The sequence below is a fragment of the Lytechinus pictus genome, chromosome 3 (assembly GCF_037042905.1).
Source record: "Lytechinus pictus isolate F3 Inbred chromosome 3, Lp3.0, whole genome shotgun sequence".
Classification (NCBI taxonomy): Eukaryota; Metazoa; Echinodermata; class Echinoidea; order Temnopleuroida; family Toxopneustidae; genus Lytechinus; species Lytechinus pictus.
Window position 1 is genome coordinate 31,556,258 of NC_087247.1, and position 22,170 is coordinate 31,578,427.

Genomic DNA, 22,170 nt, shown 5'->3' on the forward strand with positions numbered 1-22,170 from the left:
AGTGGCTAATATTATATCCCCACCCATCCTTTTTTTTCCTTATTTTTATTACATGAAATCATCACATTTTTAGATGTGTGTATTCCTGTGTAATAAGTTTTAGCAATTGGGAAATATTAAATTGGTGCAATCCTAAAATTTTCATTCTTGGAGGGAAAGTTTTGATACATGGTTTCGTATTTATACAATACAAAAGAATACCAAGTGAGGATATGACAGCATCAGCTTGCTCACTGCATATTCATGAAGACATGCATTGAACTGCTTTATCAAAATAATGCAAAATTTTAAGTGTCCTTATTTTGTTATTCCTCTTCCAATTTTGATGACATTTATTTCATTTGTATGATTTAATTCTATCTGTCCATATCTTTCAATCTCTATCACTTTTCCTATCATGAAGCATCTTGCAAGATTTCCATTCTTGATGGAATTCAATCATTAGAATTCTGTTTACTGTACTTATTTTGTGCTTTGTTTTCATATATTTCAATTGGTAAATATACCACTGAAGCCTATGTGCTGCTGGTCCATGTATATACCAATATAAATAAAAATAAATGAATGCCTTTTACGTGTTTCTATTGGTCTTACCCTGGTCTACTTCTCAGCTAGTCTAATGCTACAAAAGCTTAAACCCACTTGGTCTATTATCAATTGCATCTACACACTTGGTCTAATATCTATTTGGTCTAACAGCCAATAGATCTAATCACCACTTCATCTACTAATCATTTTTTACACGTCTAATAAAAATTCGACCATTTACTCTACCAATTTCAACAGTCATTCAATCAATCCTTTGCATCGCAAATCACATACGACAAAAAAAACAAATCACAATAAAATAATTTTATATTTCATGATTTAATAAGTAACCACACATCAAATACATATGGTACCCAGTTTCAGCCATTTCCTCATGACATTCACAACAATGATTGCAATCTCTTTATATTTATACTCTTGATTATCTAGAACATGTCTCGACAAAGAAACAAAGATAGAAAAAAAAGCTATGCTATAAAGGATGAACAAAGAAATCATCACATGATTTCATATTAAAAAAAAATACTTTTCCTGCAAGGATCTTTCTTTTTTAAGAGATAACCCTATAAACTGTATTAAATATTTACAAGGTATGGTAATGGCATCGGACTTTTTAATATTTCACTGCCCACAGATAGATAATTTGATGATATATCACAGAAAATATTTCAGCTCAGAAAGTCATTTAGAGATATCATATTTGCAAGGCAATCTGAACCTCTTTTGACAGATGTTTACGATGTTATTTATCAGTCATGTGGGATGTTGCAAGAAACTTGCAATCAATTGAAAATCTATTTTGAGGTCCCCATATAAGTCATGTCTTATAATAAATAGCAAATTTGCAATTGATTGCCAATCTGCCTCTTGCAACTAAGAGTGTGAACTGATTTGCTAGTATACACTACTACATGTATAGGCCTAGCTAAAATTAATCTATCAATTAGAAAATTGCAACAGAAATTTCCAACCAGGGGTGTGAGTGGTCACAAATAAAAAGATCTGAAAAAAGCTGAAGAGTGTTGAAAAAGTCTGAAATAGAAAGAGCTCCCATACTTTTTGTACAGAGGAAGGCCCAAAATAAGCTGAAATTAAGCTGAAAATCAAAACAAAAAAAATCAAAACAAAAAAAATCTGAAATCAGATAAATATCTGAACTCTCACACCCCTGTTTCCAACTGATTGCAATTATTTTCTTGCATCAATCCCATAGTCTTTATTTGGCTACTACATTGCAATTATATTGCAAGTTTGGGGATTAAAGTACAATAAATACAATTTTTCAATACAAAAAAAAAATATTTATTTTGCAAATTTGATATTTGTTCCCATGTCTACTTCGTAAATAAATAAAATCTTATGCACACTTTTGAAACAAATAGGATTCCTAATGACCTACAAGCTAGGGGAAGATAAATAAAACCTTATAAAAAGAATAACTTAGGTGCTTTTTAAATATAAAATAATAATTTAAAAATAATACGAAGCACAGCATTTATATACATGCATAATGCATTTATCTGCCAAGCACACTATTCTGAGGCAAAGAAGGGTGAAAAAAAATATTAAGTTGAAGCATTTTGAAAAATGGAAGCTTACTAGGATTCAAGAGTATACTCCACCGACCAAATATATAATATACAACATCGTCCCATTTTCATTGCAGCATTCTTGTTGATAATGTATAAAATTAATACGGCACACTTTCCACCTTATTTTGAATGAAAAATGAGAAAGGAAAAAAGAATACATTACAGGATGTTTTAATTCAAACAATGAATACATAAATGGATGTCTCTCAAAAAGCACTCTATGTCCTCAGGTTGCCCATGAAGGTGGTCGCTTGTAGCTGGGTTTTCAAACTCTATAGAAGAGAATTCCAGTGTTGGCCCTGCATGAGCAAATGCTTGTTGCCCCCATGAATTATTTGACTAGTGCATCTTTAGATCAGAAAAGCTAGCATTTAAAAAATAAAAATACAGTGTGCAAAGAAATGTACATGTGGCGAATCATGACCAATTATTGCAACTGCAATTCCCTTTAAAATGTAGATTACATGTTGTGGAAATGTCAACAAAGGTATAGGATGACTTGTGCATAAGCCGTTGGGCCGTAAATGCTAAGACTGAATGAAAATACAATGCACAAAGAAACATATACATCATAAGGTAATGACGGATCCAGGTAAGGGTGCAATAGAGAATCACCCATTGAACATCAGTTCCATGACATTTGCTCTGGCGACAATTGCCCAGATGGAAATTCAGCACGCTAAGCCAAACATAAAACCTTACCTCTAAAACTAAATAAAACCCTCATCCTTATCTTTTACATTATATATATATTAAAATCCTAACTCTAAACAAAAACCCTATGCCCTCTGAGATATCAAGGCCGAAGCAAATGTCAAGGGAGCAAATGTGTCACCAAACATACACCGGAATCTTAGAATATTGCCATATGTGCCCACTCGATTGTCAAATTTGCTCTTTGCACTCCTGCTATTTCAAAATCCTGGATCTGGCTTTGTATGGCGAATCAAGACTAATGGACTTGTTGCAGAGAAGTTATTACAATGCTTTGATGCTGGTTACAAGGTTAAGAATGACAATGGAAGTTCAGCTGACTGATGTTATTGGGACATAGCTGGAGTGATGGTGCCTACGCACTCCCCAAATCCAACTCGGTATCCCTCACCCTGGCAAAAACCTGCAAATACAGAAAGAAAAAAAAGAGGAAAAAACAGCCTTAGAATGTTATTTCTTGATTTATTTATTTTGGTATTCTTACAAAAGAATGATCTCTTCAGAACATCAAAACTGCGTTTTTAGATAGCTCTGTACATACAGTCATGCTCAAAAGTTAAATTTAGAGTGTTCAAGTTCTGCCATGTAAAAAAAAAAAAAGGGGAAAAAATCTCAGAATGTTGTTCCTTTGTTTATTATTTTTGTTTTCTTTAGAAAGGGTTATCTCTTCAGTACACCAAAACTGCTTTTTGAGAGTGCTCTGTACATAGAACAATCATAATACAATTTCAATTTCTTGAACTTAGAGCGAATGAATGAATGAAAGACGACCTTTATCGCTATCATCGTCATTACCTGAAAGAATAACTGTATCGCCATCTTTGAGGAACTTCCTTATGTTGCCGTTTCCGAGATCGACTTCTTTGGTTCCCTTCCAGCAGAGCTCTAGCATACATCCGTAGCTGTCGGGTGTCTGAAGGAAGAAAAAAAAATGTCCATTTATATAGTGCAGTTACTATATGCATATTATCAACTGCGCTTTGATACTTGGTATCATATTAGCTGAGCTGCCATATCTGCGCTAAAATGTCAGGGAATAAATACTACCAGGTACCCATTCACCTCACATGGGTCGAGTGCAGCACAATGTGGGTAAATTTCTTACTGAAGAATTTGTTGTCCATCCAATATGCATACATGAACCAAGTTTGAATTTGACAACTAAAAAAGTTCTTCAGTTTTCACAAGAATGAGATGCTATTCAATGAATGTATGACCCTAGACCGGATGAACCCAAAATCTAGTCAATTCTTTGCCAGCCCAATATATACATACATGAGCCAAGCTGAAGTTGATCCGTCCAAATTCAGGGTAGGAATTAATTATTTTTTTTAGGGGCTACTTTTTTTTTACATTGGGGCTACCACTGAATATCTTGGGGCTATTTTCTAATTCATGGGGCTACTTTTTTTTATCGCATATCAGCAATTACCTTTTGACATTCGAGACTCACTCACTGTGACGCCTAAAAGCTCAGAACATTTTAAACTGTAATTCCTGTAGGCTACAGGCCTTACCATAAACAACAGTGATCCCACCAGAGCAGTGGCGTACCTAGGATTTTTCACAGGGGGGGCAAATTCGTCCGCCCAAAAATGTGACAAGAAAAAAAAAAAAAAAAAAAGGTGCATGGGTTGTGACTCGTCAGGGGGGGCAGACTGCCCCCCTGCCCCCCCCCCCCGTAGGTACGCTAGTGCACCAGAATCGCCTTTAGCTTCACACACTTCAGATTCGAGCCAATCGAGGCCCCAAGACTTTATTGTCGATTGTCTCTGTACAGTACTGTTTCTTTTTTGGCTTATCCTTCTCAACAGTATCTCGATTTGGAGAGGCTTCTGGCGCTGGCTCTGGCCGTTTGGCAGAGCCAGGTTGAACTCGAATTAGAAACTTATCCATCTCGCACTCCGACTCGACAATGTCGATAATCAGCGCTGTCACAATCACCAGCTGATCGCATGCAATTCTGTGCATGCCTAGTACACATAATATACCGTACGATGCACGTGGTCTCGTTACCAGCTGTGCAGTCTAATCGTGCACGCGTACATGTAAATAAGCCATGCGGCAAGTGCGTCAACAATTCTAACAAGTGGAACGCCTCTGGCAGTCTCGCCTGCATTACGCAATCTAATATAGCAGCAGTGCTAACTTTGAAAACTACTATAAAATAATCATTCACAAAAACATAATTCATATAATGACATAATACCACGTTCATTGACCATAAATGACATTTGAACTGAGACTTAAGACTGTCAACTACACCCATGTCCACATTTCATTCACTCTATCCATAAACTTTCAAAGTTATGATGGCACTTCAACAATTACCCCAACATGGCCTAAGTTTATTGACCTTAACTGACCTTTGACTTGGTTTTGTGACCTGAAACTCACAGGGGATGTTCAGTGATGCTTGATTACTCTTATATCCCAAGTTTTATGAACTAGATCCATAAACTTTCACAGTTACATGTAGGATGGTAATTCAACAAATACCCCCAACACGGCCAAAGTTCAATGACCTTTAATGACCTTTGACCATGGTCATGTGACCTGAAACTCGTACAGGATGTTCAGTGATACTTGATTACTCTTATGTCCAAGTTTTATGAACTAGATCCATAAACTTTCAGAGCTAGGATGGTAATTTAACATATACCCCCAACACGGCCAAAGTTCATTGACCTTAAATGACCATTGACCATGGTCATGTGACCTGAAACTCGCACAGGATATTCAGTGGTACTTGATTAACCTAATGTCCAAGTTTCATGAATTAAATCCATAAATTTTCAAAGTTATGATGGTAATTCAACAAATACCCCCAACTTGGCCAAAGTTCATTGACCCTAAATGACCTTTGACCTTGGTCATGTGACCTGAAACTCAGGCAGGATGTTCACTAATACTTGATTAACCTTATGTCCAAGTTTCATGGACTAGATCCATATACTTTCTAAGTTATGCTGTCATTTCAAAAACTAAACCTTCGGTTAAGATTTTGAAAATAATTTTCCCAACATGGTCCAAGTACATTGACCCTAAATGACCTTTGACCTTGGTCATGTGACCTGAAACTCAGGCAGGATGTTCAGTAATACTTGATTAAACTTATGTCCAAGTTTCATGAACTAGGTCCATATACTTTCTAAGTTATGATGTCATTTCAAAAACTTAACCTTAGGTTAAGATTTGATGTTGACGCCGCCGCCGTCGGAAAAGCGGCGCCTATAGTCTCGCTCTGCTATGCAGGCGAGACAAAAACCCCATGCTAAAGACTATGCGTACTCCGCATCCCATATTGCATTGCGCATTTATTTACAATCGCGAAGCTTCCGGTGTTACGGAAGATTCGGATATTGCATCGACCATTCAACTTAAAGCTGGCAAGGGCGATATAAAAGATGCGCTCGCTCCGCCGCCGGAGAACGTAATTATGTGAAGTATTTTTTACATTGTCGATGGTATTTTATTGGGGCGATTCTGAAATAAATAGTCGCCCCAAAGCATTGGGTTTTGAGAATTTTTAGGGGCAATTTGGTCTGTCATGGGGGCAAAATCGCCCGTCGCCCCCGTGTAATTCCGACCCTGCGTCCAATGCTTCTTTAGTTAACATCACGAGAATAAAAACAGGACTGATGGACGGATACCCTAAAAACATACCCTCCGGCAACCACATACAGTAGACAAAGGCATAAGTTAACTTACTGGTCCACTGAGTGTTCCTGATCCCATGAGATCTCCTGGTTGAGCATTGCATCCAGTCACTGTGTGGTGGGCTAGCTGCTGCTTCATGGTCCAATACATATGCTGTCAAATTAAACAAGCAAGAAATGGTGAAATTCAGGTCAATTCATTACAAACTTCTTCCTGAATCATCACTGTTACCAGGGAAAAACATTCACAGGCATTCGGGGCAATTTCGTCCCCCAAATGCTCAAAAGAGCACCGGAAAATCAATATTCACTAAAAATTTCATTAATGCTTGTCTGATGTAGCAGATTTAGGCAGAAGGTTGTGCAATGTAGCCCCCCAAAATAAAACAAATTTCTTTGCCTCATTGTTCCATCTTCATATGTGAATCGTTACTCAATGGCTCCCAAACAAATTCATGACTTATCAGGGCCCCAGAGTGTGAAAGTTACGATTATGTTAAGTTTGCCGTCTGATGGTAACTTCCATGAAATTCTAGATTTAAATTGGCTGTTGAGCATTGTTACCATGGCAAAATTACCATAAATGGCAAAGTTACCATAAGAGTAGTTTGTGCAATGGGCCCCAGGGGAGCATTTCATGAAAGGACATGTCAGACGTTTTATCTGACAAGTCCCATTTTAATCGACAGTTACCATAGTTACAGTGCTTCTCAGCCAATCAGAATCATGGAAAGGTGTCAGATCTGACAACTTGTCAGACAAAAATGTTGATGAATGCTCCCCGGATGTTTTATCTGACAAGGTTTAACTTATCAAACAGTAAACACAGTACCAGCGCTTCTTTAGCTAATCAGAATCAAGGAAAGTTGTCGGATCTGACAACATATGTCGACGAAACAATCCTTTAATGTACTCACCTTAAAGTTTGACTGAGAGACAACGGCAGGCTGTTCCATTCCAGCACCTATATAAAAATAAGCACAAAATGTCTTATCGTGATATGATCCACAATCATTTATTTTATAATTAATTAATACATAAACTGAAGATACACAAATACTGTATCAATCATTTTACCAAGGGGTGTCTATTCTAACTCTAGACATCCAGGGAGCAAAGAAGCTTACGAAATATAAACTACATGGGATAATATCAATCTGTATGGCTCTGCTAAAAAAACAGGGTGGGGTATTAAAAGATCTGATGTACTTCAGTATTTTAAATGGCTGCCTGACATAGCAACAGTTCTAAAACTTTACAACTCTTTTTTCACAAGCATGCCATGTGTGTCAAAAAGGAATCTAATTTCAAACATAAATTTATGCAGGCCTCAAACTTTCATTAGGGCTTGATTTGCATGGATATTAATGGATATAATACAGACCTGCCAACCTCTGGGAATGAAAAATTGTATTCTGTGATTAAAAAAAATGTATTTTTCCAAAAAGAACTGTATTTCATAATAAAATGCATGGCGCGCGCGCTCATCGCGGCGCACAAGCTGCATGCAAGCTAAAATGCGCACTGCTCTTGCAGATGAAAAAAAAAAAACATTGAAAAATGTGTATATCTCACCCTGGTTTTAACAAAATGATTGAAAAAAAAACAAGTTACCAGAATTTTTTAATTTTTTTTACAAAATCGTATTTTAAAAAGAAAAAACGTACTTTGGTTGCAAAAACGTACTAAATACGCCAAAAACATACTGGTTGGCAGCTCTGATAATAGACTATTAGATCAAGTAAAAATTTAGACAATGAGTATTGTATAACTGCAAACACAACAAAATAGTAAATGGGCTAAAATACAATGTATATTAAATGATAAGTAGATGACTGGTAGTAGATGAACTATGATTAGCAATGTGGAATGAGACATAGGTGACACAACATTTGCTCTGGCGACAATTGCTTGGGGCATTATTTCGTCGAAGACATAGGGTTAGGGTTGCAATAGGGTTTCATGTTATGTTTAGGGTTAGGATAGGGAATAGTGTTAAATCCAGGGCTGAAGTTGGACATTCTATTAGCGTGTGGAAATTGCAGTGGAGCAATTGTCACCGGAGCAAATGTCATGGAACCGATTCACAACGGAAAGTAGACAAAGTGGGTGTAGACAAAACAGCAATGCATCAGATACATACCCTTGATAGCAGCACTTATGCTGATGTCAAAGTTGAATGGGTCATCATGTCGAAGGTAAGGAAGAGGCACTGGATCCTGAATGGATATGGGGGAACAAATATTGGAAGATGGATGAAATAATGAAACCATCATCTGCACTACATATGTAAACTGATTATTTAAAATTAGGCATTGAAGGCATCTTTCTTAATCCATGCATTTCAAAACAAAAATCCCACCATTATCATGACAGACTTGTGAGTCAACCAATTTTTCATGAAGCCCCCAAAATCAAGAAATGTTGAACTTAGCAATATATCCCAAGTATAGATAAGTATAAGGAGTAATCAGTAGAGCAAACTAGCAGTGAATTTGAAATCATTTTGAAAGAGAAACACTGTGATTAATGAATGGTCTTGAGTATATCATGGTCGACCAATCTCTCAGGGTTAATGAGAATCCCTATTTCATTGTTTGAAATAGAAATCTGAGAATGGAAATATTCCGAAAATTCAGTTTGCCCGATTGATAGTGGGCCCCGCAGCCACTGTGCAGCGCCAGATCAACGAGGCTCTATCCCTTAAATGTTGAACACCAAACAGGGTAGCAGCAACTCCCATCTTTTTAAGTATTTTGGTCTGACACAGCCAAGGTTTGAACTCCCGACCTCCCGGTTGTGAGACAGATGCTCTACCAACTGAGCCAACACATCTGTCTGCAAACCGTGAACCCAAATTTCATCCATCGATTGATGATATAAACCATCAACATGGCAGTTTCAGAGAAAGAATCAAAGGATATATTTACCTGTTCATTGTTGGCTACAATAAATGGTTCCAATGCATCAATAGTGACGATCCATGGAGACAGGGTGGTTGCAAAGTTCTTTCCCAAGAAAGGACCCAAGGGAACATACTCCCACTTCTGGATATCTCTTGCTGAGGTTATGATACAAAATATGAATAAAAACATTATGAAAAAATGAATTTTAATTCAGGCAGTTACAATTAAAAATAGTTTTTAATCTTTTAAATATTACTATATATAAATGTATTTCCATAATTTTAATAAACATACATTTTCACAGGCTTTCTGTTGGACTTACTTCTTAACTTTGTTATGTTGGCAATCTTCTTATTTTACTCTACTGTTGCTATGGTAGGCAATCTGAGTTAACAGATTTCTTTCATGAAATTTTGGACATGTAAGGATTATTTCAAGGAGTTTGATCATTGTTACAGTCATGTTCTTTTGGTTGTTCTTTCCCACGAAAAGACCTTTTGGTTGTAAACACATGTATGTATTATATGATTGTATTTACTATCAAAATGAATGAAATGGATGGATGGATAAAGGAATGAAATATAATCTTACCACTCCAATCATTCATGAGGACCATACCAAAGATATGTTCATGGGCGCTGCCAACAGGAATCGGTTCACCAAGCTTGTTACCTGATCCAACAAAGAATGCCTAGATATATCAAGACAAATCAAAGAATCAATAATAAAAGAGACCCTGTTTCTAGAAATGCTACTTCTGTATTCTTCGGCGTTATAAACGTAATGATAGGGAGTTTGCGCACAGCGACGAATGGATGATGGAAGTACAGAGATGTTTTGTGAAATGCTTGTCGTGACAAAGAAAAGCTAAGAAGTCTTTGTTGAAAATTGGTAAATAAAAACAGCAGCAGTTTAGTTCTCGACTCCGGACACAAATTTATTTGTAATATTCTGTTATGTCCGAAACTCAGGACGAAACTGCTTGTTTGCTACATCAATTTTTTTTCAAAGAGCTTCCAGCTGGTCTTTGTTATTTGATGGGTATTTTTCAATACAATTACTGTGTTATTGAATCCTCGGTTTGCCGCTGAGTGAAAATTGCCTGTTCTGTGTTTTTCAGTGACTATGTATAAAACATATAAAGCAATTGTAAATAGTGAAAATCTTAGAAAAATGTTTTCATGCAGATAAAGGTTGGCAAACTCATGATTTTCACTGCAATTTTCATATTTTAATTTATCAAACTGAAAATCACATTTTCTGTGAAATACTGTGTACTTCCTAAATTGTAAGAATTTTTTTCATTTTGCGGAAAATTTGGGACTCGCATTGCTAACCCATCCTCCATCTATATACAGACTACACATGATGCTAGCCAGAAATTTGAATGCCGAACAACATAAGTAAATTCCTTGGTACTGATATTCTGTAATACGGGATAAACATCCAACTTGCCATAAGACTAGAAAATGACTGTCATTTGGCCTGCTACCAATCTGGTCAAATTGCCATTTTGTCTACACTACATTTGATCCAAGACCTTCTCATGCTTATTCTATGCCCCCCCCCCCCCTCAAGAAAAAATCTTACCATTTCAAGTTCAAAATCCATGAGCTTGCAAGAAGTAAATGCAGGAGGTTTGTCTGTAATAAAAAAAGTATAGCATGGAATGAAATATTGTAAAGAAAATATTGTGTGGCATAAATACCTGCATAATAGACTGATATGAATCATGGAGAAGATGGGGCAATACCCCAAGCCCCCCCCAAAAAAAACAAAACAAAGATGCACACTTTTGGATAAGTGGGTGACTGGTACAAATAGACAGTGGTCTGGACCAATTTCTTTTATTTTTATTTCTATATTGCCATATTGTTTGACTTCAACAAATGAAAAAGACGAATGACTAGAAAATGATTTGTTTCAAAAATCAAAACGTGCACATTAGTGGGATATGTTACTTAGAACAGAGTTTCACTATAGGCATCAATTAATTAAATGAGTGAAATATATTATGACAAGTAGGAGAGCGGTTTACGTTGCCAATTTAGCTGTATACACAGAATGTGCGTAGTGCGACCATACCATTAGTGCACTGTATAAAGCCGATATATTTACTTCCAGAAGTGGAAACGGTGGGCTGGTTTGGTTTTCCTAATATGTCATCTTCATTCAATTTAAAACAAACCTCATTTTATTTGGTAAATAATGCATACAAAGAAAAATATGTACATGTAGATCAGTTAGCTTTATCAGAGGGAGTTTATTTGCTCCTGCCACATATGCTACGGTTTCAGAGGGAAAAGGGTTAGAGTTAGGATTGTAATAGAGTTTTTGATTCAGAATAATGTCAAGATAAATGATAAGGGTTTATTTAGTTTTGGAAGTTAGATCTTATGTTTAGCTAAATTTTAAGATTTTCAATCAGAACAATTGTCGCCAGAGCAAATGTCATGGAACCGGACTACGAAACCACAATAACTTTTGATCTTACCATCTGGCTTAGTCTGTCCGCAAGGCCTACGTACTGGAGTACCAGAAATGACGACTGATGAAGCACGGCCGTGGTAGGCGACAGGGAGATGCTTCCTGGAAGATACATGAAAATATCAAATAACAATCAGACGAATCATACTTAGCAACCTAGCATTGAGTGTCTGCACCCCGGATGTTTCGAATTTCACATATTTTGACAAAGAATTAAATAGGACAGCGGTATCTTTCCGATATTTATGGAGCATGGAGCGTTGTGGCCCAGTGGATTAGTCTTCTGACTTTGAAACAGAGGGTTGTGGGTTCGAATCCCAGCCATGGCGTAATTTCCTTCAGCAAGAAATTTATCCACACTGTGCTGCACTCAACCCAGGTGAGGTGAATGGGTACCCGGCAGGATTAATTCTTTAAATGCATGAGCGCTGAAAGGCAGCTAAAGCCGGTAATAATAATAATAATAAAAACGCGCCTCGGAATAGAATATTTCTAGATTGATGGCGCTATATAAATGCCTATTTATTATAATCATTAATATTTCACGTCCTCAATACAAAACTTGAGTGAACAAATTAAGCTTCAGTGATCACATGAACGTAATGAAAACGGCATAAATTTGCTTGATCGACCATATTTGTTCATTAATGTGCATGAATGAATACAATCGTAATATTGATGAATTCAAAGGCTATTGCCATGTCTTCAAATTGATAATCTGGTTGATGTCAGATGTGTGTTTCATTCCATAAAGAACCAAACTTGAAATTTTGCCAAAATACATAAATGTAGTCATTATACCATGGGGGTTGAATTATTCTGCAGGCAACCATACAAACCAAAGGGCAACTGATCCTAAACATCAACCCTCCTTGCTCCTAAATGTTGATTATGAAAGGCTTCACACATGGACTTACCAGTTAGGTTGGAGGGCATTCTCTGGTCCCCTGAACATAGTGCCAGTGTTGGTGGCATGGTATTTAGAAGAGAAAAAATCTGTGTAGTCTCCAATAGATGCAGGAAGGTGCATTGTTGCATCACTCTGGCGAACGAGTGCCCTGAAAGAGTAACCAGTGAAAAATTTTTATATTAAAATTTTTCCTTCATGATAAAATCTGTTCAACTTTTTCATATGTGGGTATTGTGGCACATCTGTGGGTAAGTCAGGAATTAATGCAGAAACTGACTCCAAACAAAATTGATGGTCAGACATTGGTAATAACGTTTTAATAATAGCTCTTCTTTGTCTGGAGTTGATAATGCCAGTGTGACTAAGGCATCACCCTGTGCTCAGTAACACAAAGGTTAGTGATCAATCGCTATGAATTGAAATGGCTTATCAAGATCATCGTTGCATGCGCATTTTGCTCAGTAGACTGACCAGGAACCAATCAGAATGGCAATTTAAAATTAGTGATTAATCGCTAACCTTTGTGTTACAGGGCCCAGGTCAAATGATAAGACTCAAATTATGATGATGATGAAGAAATTATCATCTTTAAACAGAAATGTATTCAAAGTGGAATCGTGTTTACCTTTCCCTGAGATCAGCATTATCTCTGAGAGTAGGCTCATCGGCAGACAGAAGACGCTGAATGGTAGCTCTAGCCTCCTTCCATGCTGGTCTTCCAAGAGCCATAAAGCTATTCAGGGTTTCCTAGACAAGAAGTGATAAATAAAACAAATAATGCACATTATCAAGGGCAGTTGGGAGTAGACCAGGGGGTGTTTCACAAAGATTTAAGAATGAATTAGAGTCGCAATTTAATTCTTGATTGGATGTGGTATTAAATGTACCGCTGTATTGGATATATCATACTAGGAGGAGCGTTACTGCATACCCATCGATAGGATTGCCCGTATCATATCACGTGCACATCGGCATTTAAGCAAAACTTTTTAAGTCATACTTAAATCTTTGTGAAACACCCCCTGGTGGGTGTTCCATGGAGCTGTTCACAACTAACAAATGACTTTACGCACGGCTGGTGACCCTTTCTTTTGCTATAAAGTGATCCGTAATTGATTTTAGCAACTAAGAACATGTCACATTTGAGTTGTGAGTAACTTTACAACCAGCTTTAATATGAAACACCCTCCAAGGAGATTTATGTTGGTTAATCTTTGGATTGTAGTGGACATGGATTGCATGATGCAAATCACGATTTTGAGATAACCAGGGATCCACTACACATCATCTGTACACTTGTTACTTTTGAATGGCCAATCACAGCCAATCAAATCAAACTCCCTCGGCTCTCTCTTGGGTTTCTTAGATCTGTTCCTAAGGTATCTTGTGCATGCAATTCTGAATAATGCCTTTGATGATTTGTATGTATGCTATTTCACTCTAACCAGCTGGGTCCCATTTCAAAAATACTTATTATTATAAGAAATACATGTACACACTGTCTATCACAAGTACACTGTCAGCCAATCAAATTGACTAATTTCAGTAGCTTAAAACTGTTATTGGAAATATGTTATTAAGTTTTATGAAATGGGCCCCTGATGACTAACCTTGCAGGCAGTAACCATAAAATCCCTTGGTTGAATGTCTATCTTTATTATAAAGTTAATGCCTAAGCAAACTACCTTCATATGACTAGTTTACCAAAATAAACTTTGACCTTGATTCTTTGACCTAGAACAAGGCTTAAATTAATCAAAGGTCATCAGGTTTATGGCCTTAGATCCCCTATTGATTGGACTCTATGCCCTACTCACTGGCCTTGGATATTGTTATGCCCTTATTTTATTTTGCTCATTTGTACCATGAAATCTATTTGATGAAATCTATCTACATGTATGTATTATATTCTAATTCATTATGAAATCTATCTATTTTATTTTATTTATTTTTTATATTTATTTGATTTTCTATTTTGATAAATCTAGATTTGCCTTATAAAGGAAAGTGGTCATGTGCTAAAAATATTAAAATTCAAGGCCTGCTGGAATATATTTCAAATGATCAGGGATACCTTACTGTATATCATTTATACCCTTAGATCCAAGGTTCCTGAAATAGGACCAGGTACTTGTAAATTTATGATAACATACAAAAACCATATCATTTTTTTCATTGATTCTTTGCTATGTTTTGAACAATTTCTTTAAAATAGGCACCTTACAAATTCATTGATTGCCTAACAGAATACAACAAAGAAAGATTGTCTCTGATGACCGGACGTGTCCCCATCTATGCTTAAACCATTTTACCAAGGCAAAGCGGTCTTGAAACAACATTGTGGGGTGGATTTCTAAACTGGTTTGAATACCAATTAAGATTGCTTCCCAGACCACTTTGAACATTTCCATACATCTTAAAGTGGTTTCTACTAAACTGGTTTAAGAAAGTAAATAAGAATGGGATAAAACCAACAAATTCAAGATCATAATCCTACATGTAATCAAAGTGGAACAAGACCAACATGCTTCAGAGGGGGAGGGGATATTAACCAGGAATGAAAGAGAGGGACTTCAAAATCTCAAGATTATGCTGCCACCATCGTCTGAAAACTGGCGCTTGTGTCTTGCTATTGCTATGCAGGTGAGACAAAAGGAGACTTGAAGAGTACATATCTTCAACAAAAAGAAGCAATAAGAAATATAAAGCTTTGAATCTCTTTGGGGAATTCTACTAGCAATTGAGATACCAGGCAAAATTTCAAGCAACGTTTACCGGAAGGCTTCACTAAATTTTTAGGTACCACTACCAGCAAAAATACATGAAGGTAGCTACATCATGTACACATGCCTGCATGGAGATTTGGCAGACACATCATTAAAGAGAATACATTTTCTCAATGCATGTGCTGGTTATGGGATACTGGTCATATTATTCAGGCAACAAATGTGAAGTTTCAAGAATCTTCCAAGTAAACTTAACATTTAAAACCAATGGCATACAGTGGACAGACAAAGAAACCTTGTCTGGGTACCTTATGTGGCATTGGAACTTATATTCAATTTCAAATCAAGTGAAAGTCCAGAAATCATGCAAAACTCATTGATTGTTGCAAATCGATTGTTTTTTAATCGCGAGAGGACTCTCTCATGACATCCTATTATGCTTGATTTGGTTTTTGGACTTGGGCTTAATATGAAATTGTACTAAAAGGTTTATTGCAACTCCCCATTTAGGGACAGAGATTTTGTGTTTTAAAAATTTGTACAGTATTTACAACTGATCTATACTGGAAAATCCGTAATAGAAGATGAATTCCCTGTTTTGATTTACCGATAAACGGTAACAATTGTTTGTGCCTTCATCTCCTGTAGACAAGAAAATTCCTTACCTCTGTAAAGACATCGTTGCACTCTGAGAGGATAGGTCCATTGAACAGATCCTTGATCTGAGACAGGTCCAGTATCATGTCTCCAATTGCAACACCAATCCTTTGTTTGACCTGCACATTTGAAATAAAATACAGGACAATCTTCATGTAATTTATTCAAATAAAACACCAATTTAGTATATTTAGCTACCTCCAGCAGGAGACAGGCTCCAACTGACCAATTATTGATTTAAAATGGGTGACATGACGGTTGCTCCTGCGACAATTGTTCTACATGTATGCTATATTTCATTGAAAATGTATATGTGGGTCAGGTTAGGTTTGCAATAGGGTTTTATGTTAGGTTTAGGGTTGCATGTAGGTGTAGGTTACGGTGTAGTGTTTATAACCACTTAAAGTTAGTATTTGATTAGTGTGTGGAATTTATAGCGGACCATTTCTCACTGTAGCAAATTTAATGGGATCTAAAGAACCCATGACTCAGTACAATCCTATGTAGCAATTCTATGTAGCATTGATAAAAAATTAAATCTGGGCAAGCAAATCATTTTTCTTCAAGGTACAACGTTCAAGTCCAGGTGAAATCGAAATGCATACAATTTTTGTTCTGACAGAACAACAACAACAATCAATTATTACGCCTAGAGATCTTATATTTGCATTTAAAAACTGAACATTACACATGGACATTTTTTATGGAAAAAATATGTCCCCAGAACTTCCTGGCTAGTGATGTTCCCATAGAAAATTATACAATGATGAACAGATTCATAGCCAAGTCAGAGTAGTATATTTTTCCTCTATAGACAACATGCCGATCATCCTTATTGCTTCATTCCTTGTGTTTCATCACTTATGCATATGGGCATTTTCACCACAGATGGACACAGAGGCAAAAAAATCAAGTTGATATTCATGTAAAATGCTTTATGTTTTTTAATAAAACAAGACCTGAAGTTTCTGAGACAAAATTTTTTTCCGACTCTGGCAGCCATTTTTTATTTCAAAATGGCTGCCAAAGTATGGATACAAATTAGTGTTGAAAATAGTATATTGATACATATTTTGTTTTGAAGTATTTTTAAAGAACAGGTTTGATCATGATGTTTTCGCCTGTGATTTAGCTTGCTATTATAACACTTTTTAAAATCCCATAGAAAGAATCACCAGTAATTCATTCATCTGATAAAAAAACATTGATGAAGTATGTGATATGGTATGTAATGTCAGTTACCGAAAACATGAACTTTTTTTTCTCATTTCCTGGAAAAGAGGATATATTATATGAAACTTGGTAGATTTCCTCTCTAGGTAACACCCCTCCCTTCTACACCAAAATTAAAGATTACCAATTAACAATGAAGCCATAGGGTACCATTAAATATATGTAATGTCAGTTACCAAGTGGAAAATGTAATGTCAGTTACCGAGATGTAATGTCAGTTACCATGATAAACGTTGGTTACCAATATTGAAATGCAAATATGTGGTCAATTTTATGGTGAAGAAATATTGTATACTTGTTATTTAAGTCAAGTCACACCAGAAGGAGCTTGCTATTGACTTTTAAAAGGTATAGTTCACAAGGAATACTATATGAAATTATGAAGGAAGTTGCATTCCCATCGTGCAAAAAAAAATTACTATGAAATTGTTCTGTACATGCACTTACCAAGTACAGTACCTAATTGTTTGTATCAGACAATTTTTTGTTTGGTTTTTTTTTGGGGGGGGGGGTAGGGGGTGCTTTTCCCAACCTATTGCCTAAATCTGCAACATTTTTAAAGCTTAACATTGTGATGAAGGGGATTTCCAGGGTCCCTTTTTTAGTGTCTAGGATTCTTTTGAGCATTGCCTCGCTATAAAAGTAAATTCCTGGTTTTTATACCTGTTAGTAGTGTGGATGTGTGATACAATTTTGTTTTTGGTTTACGAGTATAGATGAAAAGTGAAATTTGACAGTTCCGATCAATGTTGCATGGATCTACTAAAACTGTGGTGTTTTTTTCTAATTTACAAATAGTTCAGTTTCAGTTTAGAAGCTGGAGTTTATTTTTTGTTGACAGTTTATAAAAGAAATTAGCAAAGAAAATGATTTAACAAATTATGAAGAGAATTGAAATCCGACAGATATGAACAAGCATTGCTTGCACTGACCAGAATAGAAATCAATAAAACTTCATGGCTGCATGAGATTCGGGGGAGGGGTACATGTAGCCTAGGGGAGGAGACCCTTATTCATTTTTGCCTTTTTTGAGGGGAGGGGGAGGTTGGAGAAGGAAAAGGTTTAAAAAGTCAATATAAAACTGATGAATATATTATGGGTGTATAGTCAGAAAAATCCATGTGTACAGTCAATGCAATATCAAATTACTATAGGAAAACATGTAGCTGCTATGACCCCACCCCCCCCCCCCCCCGAGTAAGTAAAACATACATGTACATTTCTTATCTTTTGATAATTAAAAATGTGAAGTATTATGAAACTTTTATGATTTTAAAAAGCCTTACATATAAGTACCAAGAAAATTATGCCTTTGAAAATCATATAGCACTGGTAAATGTTAATGTGTATTGTCAGTTACCGACAAGTAATGATAAAAATTTTCAAATCAAAGAAAGGAATTAAGAAAAAGAAAAAGTTTTTCATTGAAATGTTCCTAAAAACTCGGGTATACTTCCACATCAAGCTCACTTTCATGTGAAGCCCTGCACAGAAGATACAATGCAATGATTCCACACATTTGACTTCCATGTGTTATCTCTATGGCAAATTAAGTGTAATGTCAGTTACCATAATGTCAGTTACCAGCATGGTTGTGGAAAAATTATCATAGTCCCCAAAAGACACAAACAAATTTTTTAATATTTTGACACATCTTAACCTAGTAACGGAGGTATATTTACATATACAAATTATTACTCTATCTACTCAGGGACATGAGATATTTCAATTTTAATGAACACCCTGAAATTGCATGTCCTTTTGCGTAATGTCAGTTACCGACACATTTTTGCTTGCTGATACGTAAAAAAATGTGGTTACATAGGAAAACTTAGTATCAGAGTATACAGCAAGGTTCACTTTATTAACCCTATCAAAAGCAAACTCTCATCATTTGTTGTTTTAGAGATACACACAATGAAAGGTGTGAAAACATTGTGCCGTGTAATGTCAGTTACCGTGAAAATGCCCATATAAAGGTCTTCAGGAAATGGTGTCTGAAGGTATAACCTTTTTAACATTTGATGAGAGTGGTTTACAAAATTGGGTAGATTGGGATTTTTTGTGGATTTAGAGATATAACACAGTTTCCCTTATAATTTGGGTTGCTGATTGTCTGATGATTCAGTTTTAATAAAATAAGCCTAGAGTCATGACATTTTTATTTTGACAAGCGCCCACTAGTGATTTTTCAGCACAGACCAGTGGAAGTAGAAATCAGATTCACTAAAGGACCATCGCATAATTTATCAATATTTGTCATTTCAATACATTTAGAATTAGATAAGAAATAATAAGATCAGTAGCATCTTTCATGTGAAAATGTCGATGTGAAAATATTAAGTGAATATGCCCCCATAATACATGTTGAAGTATATTATGGACCATATTAAGATTCATCTATTTTTTCAATGTAGCTTACAGCCTTACATGTAGCTTTGACAACTGTTTGCTGCTATTCATCTTTCAAGAAAGATTATTTAATGCTCGAGTATTTCCAATGTTTTTTTTTAATCACAACAATTTCAAAAACTACTTTATCACAATTAAAAATTTCTTCTTTTTATACATACATGTAACATTAAAAAATATGCAAAGGACGAGATTGAATTTATAATAGTTTCTTTGCTTTCTTCAGGTGAAGTAAGTCTCTTAATAATTTTTACATGACTATACCCATTCAATTTATACTATATGACCATTTTGTGTCAGGATTATCACCTGTAAAAGGCTGTATATTAAGTACTTGTAGTAACTAGTAAGTCTTAAGTAAACAGAGATTATCAACGTTCCAGACTTTGCCTAAATGATGGATCTCCATGTAAATGTGCTGTAAGGTCAGAGACTCAGAACAATCATATACACTAACAGTGTTGTATCCTGACAATATTGGAATGCTAAAAACTGCAACTGGTATTTTACAGGGCATTGGTCTTGACAAAAATAGCACAATTCTAATAAAGATACACAATGACCGCAAACTTACATCTCTGCAAAAATAGGCCGGCCAAGGTAATTAATTTCATATTCTATTGCCATTCAACATTATCTTTATAATAAGTAACAAAAACTAACATTCATTAACTTCAAATCAATATTTCAATAAATTTCGTATTCAAACTTTCAAGATGTACGTACGGAAACACATTAACAGATAATACAGACTAAGGTGTCACGAGTAAATAAAAGGTAAAATGAATAGGACGATGAACACAATGAACATGATTTATAAAATGGAAAGGTCCCCCCAAAAAGGCCCAACCCAAGTCACAACAAACAGTCCCCTGGCCTTGGTCTTGTCTGCGCACATGCGTATCTGCGCGATCATGTACGCAATGACCACAAACTTTACCTGTAGAGAAGGGTATTCACTAAAAAATCTGACTCAAAATGGAGGAAAAATAATAAATATCAGGCATTTTCTGTGACGGCCTCAAAATATGAAGCCTTTCTCATCAAAATACCTGAATCGTGTGTGAAGTGAATGGGTGCTCAGTCAGACATGGGCACCACTTTTTTGTTCAATCTAAATAAAAATGACTGGCCGTTTTTTTTCCAAAGACAATCATATAATTTCTTTCATATTTTAAACAGATTTTGGCACACATACTCATGAGCATATAAGGAACATTATCAATTGAATTCTTTTTTGAAATAAAAATAAATTCATGTTAAATCTTTATTCTTAGTTGAATAATAATAAATTAGGTGCGCCTGCAGAAAAAAACTTACATTAGATGCTGTTGAAAACACTCCATACGGTAAATTCTGAATTGGAAAGTTGCATTCCGAGCCGTATTCAATAAAAGATGGAGACATGATGGAACCAAAAGTAATAACGAAGAGACCCAAGATCTAGAAAAGACGGGATACGAGATGTATTTATGGGTGCTGACTCTGAGTCTGAATCGTTGAACCGAGTGCGAGTGTGCGAAGCTGCTGCTAGCGTGCCAGGGTCTTGGACGGTCGAGCTGGGGCGGCGATCGATCGGGGTCGTACGGCTGTCTGATCTGCGCTGCTGCTATATGCATGCTGCACGTGTGACGTACCATTTATAGCGTCGCCGAAAGGTCCGATCACAAAAAGCAAAGCAAAAAAAAAAAAAAATCTTAATACAAAAAATTATAATAATAAACAAAATAACTGCTAAAATAATTGAATTTTAAAACGGGCAATTAATTGATTCGGAGTAGAAAAGTGGCAAGAAGAAAAACGGTAATAAGACTGGTTTGCTTGGAATCAGTGCAAAATTTCACACAAGATGAGCTTTTCAAAGCTATTCAATCGAAAAGTAATTCTTCTACAATTGAAAAAGTGGTTTGGCTAAAGAAAATTCAAACAAGCATGCATGAAGCTAAACATTCCATTGAAATCAGATATAGATAAAAATATTTATGGCATTTTCATGATTTTCTGCTTATTTTCACAAAAAATATTAGAATAAACAAAAAATTTGAATATCATTTCCATATGATTTTGATGAAAATTTTTGCCTTTTCTCTTTTCAATCTAAATCTACTTTTGTTGGAGTGGAATCGCCCTTTAATTGGTGAAAATTTTCAAATAGCTTTGAACATATTTAAATGAGTAATTATTAAATTATATATGGGTAGATGTATTTATAGACTTACATGTTTTCATTTTATTATCATTCTCTTCCACAATGAATGATCCATGATAGTCACATGCAAAATAATTCACCTTTATATACAGGAGCAGATCCAGCAATGTCCAATG

The 22,170-nt window shown here is 35.8% G+C and overlaps 1 protein-coding gene across 2 annotated transcripts; it reads right to left on the reverse strand.

Moving 5' to 3' along the window:
• Positions 1-848: 848 nt before the first annotated feature.
• Positions 849-21,737, reverse strand: LOC129257445 (fumarylacetoacetase-like). Of its 2 annotated transcripts, XM_064096821.1 has the most exons (14): positions 21,659-21,737; positions 21,166-21,465; positions 16,209-16,319; positions 13,443-13,564; positions 12,825-12,965; positions 11,915-12,009; positions 11,011-11,063; positions 10,012-10,111; positions 9,445-9,575; positions 8,658-8,733; positions 7,432-7,478; positions 6,567-6,668; positions 3,651-3,768; positions 849-3,258 (listed from the first exon to the last, which is right to left on the reverse strand). In XM_064096821.1, the coding sequence occupies exons 2-14, from the start codon at positions 21,250-21,252 to the stop codon at positions 3,182-3,184; spliced, it is 1,260 nt and encodes a 419-aa protein (XP_063952891.1). In that variant the 5' UTR covers positions 21,253-21,465; positions 21,659-21,737; the 3' UTR covers positions 849-3,181. The 2 variants fall into 2 exon arrangements, with proteins under 2 accessions (XP_063952891.1, XP_054751741.2); XM_054895766.2 differs by lacking the exon at positions 21,659-21,737 and having other exon boundaries at positions 21,166-21,502.
• Between the last annotated feature and the right edge of the window lie 433 nt (positions 21,738-22,170).